Genomic DNA, 7,162 nt, shown 5'->3' on the forward strand with positions numbered 1-7,162 from the left:
TAATTAGAAAACATGCCACAAACTTTTAAAGATCCAGAAGGGAATGTATAAAACTAGGATACAATCAAGAATACATTTTTGTTTGTTAATTTCTTTTCCTCACTTTAAATAGGTTATGGTGCAATGTTTGTGTGCCTGTTTGTGTTCTAGATGGTGAATTTGGTGAACCCCATTGGCCCTGCTGGTTACGGAGAAGAAAATCCACCTGGTCCTATCAGCTGACTGACCCTGACGTGGAGGTAAGATAGTTGTCTCTTTGGAAATCTTTATCAGCAATCTTCTACCACAGTGGAAGGACTCTGGTGGGTAGTGTGGGGTGATATTGCTCATAATGTGATGAGGTTAAGAATATGCAAGGGTTAAAAGGTTTTCATTCACATTGCAACATTTAGACTAAGATCCAGTGGTGTATGACCCATGAGCAGTTATAACAAAGCAGGCACATTTCAGGTCAGTTCGTAAGTGTCCAAACAAAAACCCCTAATTCTTATATTGTCCTTATTTTCACATTAGAGTAAAATTTGGCTTGCAGACTATACAGCAGCTGCCCATCATTCTCAAACCCAAAGAGCTTAAATTGTGAATAAGTCTGAAATCTCAATTAACTCGGATTCGGCAAAGCATTCACGACCAAGAGTATGGAATTGTAAGCTTGGAAAGTGGACATCTGCTAAAAGAAACGCTTTGCTTAACTTTTTGGCTCGAACTTGCACGTGCCTTATTTGAGCTTGATGGACAAATGGGCTACAAGTGCTGGTGCTTTTCCATTTGTGCTTTGTCCTTTTGCAGTGTGGCTAAGAAAAGTAAGTGATTTGACTCTACTAATCCTCTCAGTACTGGGCCACAAATGAATGTAGCCTCGTGCCCCCTAGAATAGGCTGGACATGCCATTGCAATGACAGTATTTTAGTAAGCAATCCAAATTAAGAGCATGAAATGTGGAACTGTCAAGAGCTTAATCCTTGTGCACAAATTCAGCAAATCAAATTGTGCACTGCCTGCCCATGTACAAGAGTTCACACACTGATAAGATGGTTTATAGTATATTCAGGTAAAGATAAGCATTTCCTTTTTTTCTTTTCAAATGATTATTCTCAACAAATGAATTCCAAATTAGAACACACAAATAACAGGTTTGGTGTTCTTCAAGGTGTGTGAGCATACATTTGAAAAAGGTTGTCTCTTGTTTTTTTAGTAATTACTTTGCACAGACTCAGTGATGTAGTAATTAGTTAAACATCCATCTTTATTCACAAATGCAAATTACTGCTTGTGCTGCTCATTACTGTGGTAATAATAGCCTACAAAATGAAAGCCCAGATAACCATCAGGTTTATTTCCAGATCTGATGAACTGGTAAATAAACCCAAATTGTAAAATGGAGCATTGCTTTTAGCAAAGTGAACTGGACATAAACAAAAAGCACAAATTAAACACCGAGTGAAAGCTGGCGTCCTAAATTCCCCAGAGCCGAGCCTTTTCTGAGTGACTTGCTGAGAAGCCTGTCCACATAGTATTTATTTTTAGAAAATGGACTACTGCTGTAGCAGGCCGGTTGAGTGTCCTGGGATCAGTTGTCATCGAGCTGCAATAAAGCATGTTTCCCCTAGTATCTGAAATAAACAGCCAGCAATGATAGACACAGTGACCTACAGACCACCACAAACCGGAAAATTTCGAGAAATGGGTCGAAACTCTCTCCTGGAGGGAAAAAGACAGGGACTCTTTTATTTCAAAAATAAAATGAGGCTGAAAACAGAAACCTGTATCTTTTACTTGGTATTTTAAACAATGCTGAATATCATTAGAAGAGAGAGTGAAGGTGTATACCAAAGATGACAATTTGGCCCACAAATGCTTGTGTATTAATAATCTTTGCATGATCTTTTGCATAATGCATGTGTGACAGTGGCTTGAGGAGAATCATTCTTATAGATATGGCTAAACATTAATACATGTCTTCCGAATAGCAATATGTGAATAGTTTTAAAATAAAAGGTTTGGTTTGATAGCATACACATTTCAGACAATGCGTCAATGCAGATAGTCTTGTGTCTTGCCACTCCACCTTAAACTCGGGTCAGCGAGCAGGAAGCCGCTGTCTCTGCACTCCAATCTGAAACGATGAAGGAGGGACTTCAAAAGCTCAACTTCCAGGTTGCTTTTGCAGGCGCAGCTCCACCGATAAACACAGTGCGGGGAAAACAACAACTACGCGTTTTACGGATCTAGGAGAAGACGTTTAAGAAATGCAAAGGCAAATACGCGTCTAAGCGCTGGGGGGAGATGGCAGAAGGAGGACATGTGGGGGCAGAAGCGGAGCTGCCCGTGATCGGCGTGACCAGCCCCACAGCTGCAGAGCTGTCTGGCTGCACTGATGCAGGTACTGCAAAGCAATCGGGCGTGACGTCATGCGCCGCTTATTTCAATCTAAAGCATATAACTTTCAAATGATCCTATATATAACAAGTTGCGTGTTGACTGTTGCCCTGCAGAAGTTAAGAGCTGCACCAGATCTACAGACGCAGCGACAGGTGTGGTGCTGTGTCTCGCAATGAAACCATGAATGACAAACACAACATTTATGTGCATATTTTTGTATTTTATCAAAAGCTTGTAAACGGTTTATTTTGAACATTTGCATACATTAAAACCTACTGGTCGCGTAGCTTAAGAAATATTATTTAAATGTGTATACATCAAAGGCTGAAGAAATCGTATTGTCTGTAGTGTTCTGCATCTAATTAAGCAACATGCCACACCTCAAAATAAAATAAAGGTTTACAGTGGCAATGCACATATATGAGAATCCACACTTGATATAATTGAATGTCTTCTAATTTTCTGTGTTACCAGTGGAGATGGCTGATGGCGCACCTGTTATAAAGGCATCTGTCATTCCAAATGTTAATAACCTGGGTTGACAAGTGTCTCCCTACTGTCTTTTCCATTTTTGCATTGCTTAATAACTGTGTCCACTTCTCTTTAAAATGTTTTTTCCTCCCATAGCATGTGTGCTCGTATCTTGGAGGAATTCACCAACAAGTCTGTCTTTGCAGCTCTGCCACCTCTTTGATGTGCATCATCAGAAAATCCACCAATTTAAACTCATCTCTGTGCCCATGTCTTCTGTGTGTAATCTTCAATAGTGCTAACTGTCTCTCAAGACAAGTTGGCATTTTAACCTGACTGGCACCTTAGCTCAAGGTTACAGTAGCTGATGGCTGTCTGTTGTGCAGGCCGTAACCTGAAGGAGTGGCTCCAGGAGCAGTTCTGTGACAAGCCCCTGGAGCAGTGTGAGGACATGCGGCTTCACAACGCTGCCTATGTAGGAGATCTGGAGACGGTCAAGAGACTCCTGCAGGAAGACGGCTTCAAACGGTGTGGGAGCCGCTGGCGTAGCCTTTTCCACCTGCGACACACGGGCACAACACAGCCAGTGTGCCAGGAGAGAGGCTTTATCTGTTGACACCTTTGCATGATCACCTTTTATGTTGTTGTGCACCTATTATGCTTTTTAGCTGTCTTTTTATATTCTATGTGGTGATTTTAATATTTTAGTGAAGGAAATGTCAGAGACGCATAATAACTACACCTTTGCAGGCCGTGAATCTGATGAACAGCATTAGTGGAAAAACACTGGCTTGTAGCCTGCATTGAATGAGTATGAGTCAGTGGGGCCTTGTCCACTCCTGAGCTGCCCTTGCTTTTCCTTTGTGTTTCCAGCTGTAGCCAAGCTGTGTACTAGAATGCGTTTATTGACCTATAGCTCGAAGGAGTAAAACGGTCTGGTTCCGATGTCTCCTAAACCAGGGTTGAACATGAGCTTCGCCAAAACGCATAGCTGTAGAAATGGAGCGGGTCGTTCTTTGGAGGTCTGTTGAATTAAAGACAATATTGGTACAATCTCAAGCTGTGCTCACACCAGTATGCTCGCCCTGTCTGCTGTGGCTGCTCTTCTCCCTCTCTCCCAGGAGGATCAATGAGAAGTCAGTGTGGTGCTGTGGCTGGCTACCCTGCACCCCCCTGCGCATCGCAGCCACCGCCGGCCACGGGGACTGCGTCAGCTACCTTATCAAAGAAGGGGCGGAGGTGGATCTGGTGGACGTGAAGGGGCAGACGGCACTCTACGTGGCTGTTGTCAACGGGCACCTGAACTGTGTGAAGATCCTGCTGGAGGCAGGGGCGGACCCCAATGGGAGCAGGCATCACCGCAGCACACCCATCTACCACGCTGCCAGGGTGGGCAGGGTGGACATCCTCAGAGAGCTCATCAAGTGAGAGGGCCACCTCCTCATTCATGTCCTTCTCACGCACAGAGGGTGACAGAAAACACTTGGGCACGGTTGCATAAGCATAGACTAAATCTTTGTCTTAGCATGATTATAAGTCATACTAACGATAGACACCGTGTTAAAACTGTTGCATAAAACAGTCTTTCCTTAGACTGGTCTTACATAGTCAATCATGCTATGCATTCTGAGTAATTTAAGAAAAAAAAAAAACATGACGGACACGTCTCTAAAACAGCAATGATCCCATTTCACATTAACAGTGACAGTATAGCCATTGTCTCTGGCAAACTTAAATTCTAAAGGGATGAGGAGGCTAACGCTTCAGGCTAAAGTCTTAGTCAGTCTTAGTTTTTATGCAACTGACTAACTTGCATTAGACTAGTCTAACTGTCAAATTAAGACTAGTCTAATGTTCTAATTCGTTTTACGCAACCAGCCCCTGGAAGTGTAGGCATTCATTGGACACAGGTAGTGGAAAAGAGGGATGCATTTTATTGACAACCTTAGCCATTCAGAAATCAAGAACCAAACCGACATATAATGTATAACACCTCACCGTATTATTCACACTAATAAGTAGGGGATGAAAGCTCTAAAATACAGCCAATTAGTTTGTTTCTGTACAAATATGCCTTATTTAGTCTGTTTTACAGTGTATAGTACTTGTTGTTTTCTCCATTGCTAAAACTGATCTTATGTTGTTGGGCTTGTGCTGTACAGTGTTTGGTTTTACAATACATTGATCGATGCTCTTTCCTGACACAGCACTGATTTTGAGATTGTTGTACATTTTCGAGTTATGTGCCACAAGATGCAGTGATTTCAGCAATATTCTGCACTGCATTGCAGGCACAATGCTGACGTGGATGTGGACCAGCAGCTGGGGCCCAAGCATCCCTTATTCAGTGCAAGGAAGCTGTCCACCCTGGTCGTGTGCCCTCTCTACATCAGTGCTGCCTATCATCACCTGGACTGCTTCAAGCTGCTGCTACAGGCTGGATCCAACCCTGACTACAACTACCTGGGTCCTGTAAGTCAGGATTCTCTGACCCGGGGCCTAGCCTCCTGCGTGTTGGACGCTGTGCTGCGCCACGGCTGCGATCCTGCCTTCATCAAGCTGCTTGTGGAGCACGGGGCCGACCTGAGTCTGGTGCCCTGGGACAACCCCGACCCGGAGACCATGGGCAGGAACCGAGTCAACCCAGAGGCCTTGAAGATTTTCAAAGAGGCCAGGAGTAAGTGTCCCTGTGACACCACAATAATTGGATTTTATTCAGTGGGGTTTATTTATATATGTATTTAATTCATTATACTTTCAGTTTCTAGATTATTTGATAAAAAGTATGTTTATTTGCATGCTCTGTGTCAATGGCAAGTTCATAAAAGACATCGAAATAATCTACTTTGGTGGTTTTAGGGACAGTAACAAAACTAAATTAACAACCGTTTGATTTGTAGTTAAACTCCAGTCAGCTGTTGTTACACCAGTCTAATGACCTTCGTTTCTGTGGTTTGTCATCTTGCGTCTCCAGGATCTCCGAGAAGGTTGACCCAGCTGTGCCGTATTGCCATTCGGAGAACACTGGGCAAATGGAGGCTTAACCACATCCCAGAACTGCCAGTGCCTGACATGGTCAAGCTCTTCTTACTCCATGAAACCTGTTAAAGAACAGCGTCTGCCATGAGTAATGTCCCGTAGCATACAGACCTCCTGAGAATGCTGCTGTTGCCCTTCATGCTTCTTTGAAAGATCTCATCTTCCATAAGTTAGCTGCCCCTCCATTTTGGGAGGCCAGTCTCGTAAGGTGATGTTGTTGACTTTGCTAATAACTGTGCTCTGGCATCACATTATTGACTCAAGCAAGCACCTTTATATATCGGTGTCCTTTCCTGGAAAATTTCTGTGCCTTGGAGTTTATTCCTTGATGAGATCTTCCTGTTGGCTGCGGTTTATCTCCTTCTTTGTGTGAAAGAAGTGCCACTGGCCATATCGTGTACAGCACTAAAACCATATTTATATCACCATTCTCCTTTTCCCCTCACTTTCACCATTGCTTTTTTGTATTGAATTGACGCTTCCTGCAAATTCTGTACCTGAATTCAAGGTGAGGTTTCTGTTAAGATAATAAAACATTACAATTCTACTTTTTTGCAGTTGGTTAAATTGATGTTTGCTATCCTGAGGATTTTAGTAAACATTACAGAAAATATTTAATTTGTCTAATCTCAGTGGTTATCTTTTTTATTTTTTAATGATGGCAGGTCAGAAAACCATTATCATGTTGAGCAAATGTCATGTAATTTAGCTTTGTAAAGTTGTCCTTCAGCTGGTAGTTCTGGCAATTCTATTATCCAGTTAAACTCATCAATATGATTTAAACATCTGATAAATATTAAAAGTAGAAAACAAAACACCATTTACTGTTGACAGGGCAGTAGGCCCCAAATTCCCTGTAAAAGGCTTTATGTTGGATCTGTTGAGATCTGCTTGTATTAGCTTCCATAAATAGAAAAAGTCTTCCATATGGGTTTAGTATTCCTTTGAGGTAATAAAGATATCCACATCTTCTCATCACACTGAAATATTATAAAGCACATAGACCTCATTTGTGTGACATACAAACTGGGGCTGAAACCACACCATGCCGAAAACCACAAGCAGTGGAAAAAGCAAAGCCTGGGAAAACTGGGAAGCAGAGCAGCTTGAGTAACAATGATGCACAAGAGGGATACAGTGGAGACGAGAAGCCAGGATTTATGGTGTGTGTGCAGATAGGTGGGTTACGAAATACACAAACTCGGGCAATGGTAAAATCCTGCATATTAAGTTGTGGTTTAATTGCAAGCAAACTAAAATCACTTCATAG

General features: G+C 42.4%; 1 protein-coding gene across 1 annotated transcript; it reads left to right on the forward strand.

Annotated features, from left to right (window-relative positions):
- Positions 1 to 2,109: 2,109 nt before the first annotated feature.
- On the forward strand, positions 2,110 to 6,439 carry asb1 (ankyrin repeat and SOCS box containing 1). Its single transcript, XM_066688068.1, has 5 exons — positions 2,110 to 2,383; positions 3,240 to 3,381; positions 3,975 to 4,277; positions 5,145 to 5,530; positions 5,828 to 6,439. The coding sequence occupies exons 1-5, from the start codon at positions 2,287 to 2,289 to the stop codon at positions 5,959 to 5,961; spliced, it is 1,062 nt and encodes a 353-aa protein (XP_066544165.1). The 5' UTR covers positions 2,110 to 2,286; the 3' UTR covers positions 5,962 to 6,439.
- The last annotated feature ends 723 nt before the right edge of the window (positions 6,440 to 7,162 follow it).

This window comes from Amia ocellicauda, chromosome 16 (genome assembly GCF_036373705.1).
Source record: "Amia ocellicauda isolate fAmiCal2 chromosome 16, fAmiCal2.hap1, whole genome shotgun sequence".
Taxonomy (NCBI): domain Eukaryota; kingdom Metazoa; phylum Chordata; class Actinopteri; order Amiiformes; family Amiidae; genus Amia; species Amia ocellicauda.

Bases quoted from the DNA above. Each gene is read 5' to 3' on its own strand.
- asb1 (XM_066688068.1), top strand. From the start codon at position 2,287: ATGGCAGAAGGAGGACATGTGGGGGCAGAAGCGGAGCTGCCCGTGATC. The intron at 2,384-3,239 runs GTACTGCAAAGC...TCTGTTGTGCAG, and splicing joins GTCTGGCTGCACTGATGCAG to GCCGTAACCTGAAGGAGTGG. The intron at 5,531-5,827 runs GTAAGTGTCCCT...TTGCGTCTCCAG, and splicing joins GATTTTCAAAGAGGCCAGGA to GATCTCCGAGAAGGTTGACC.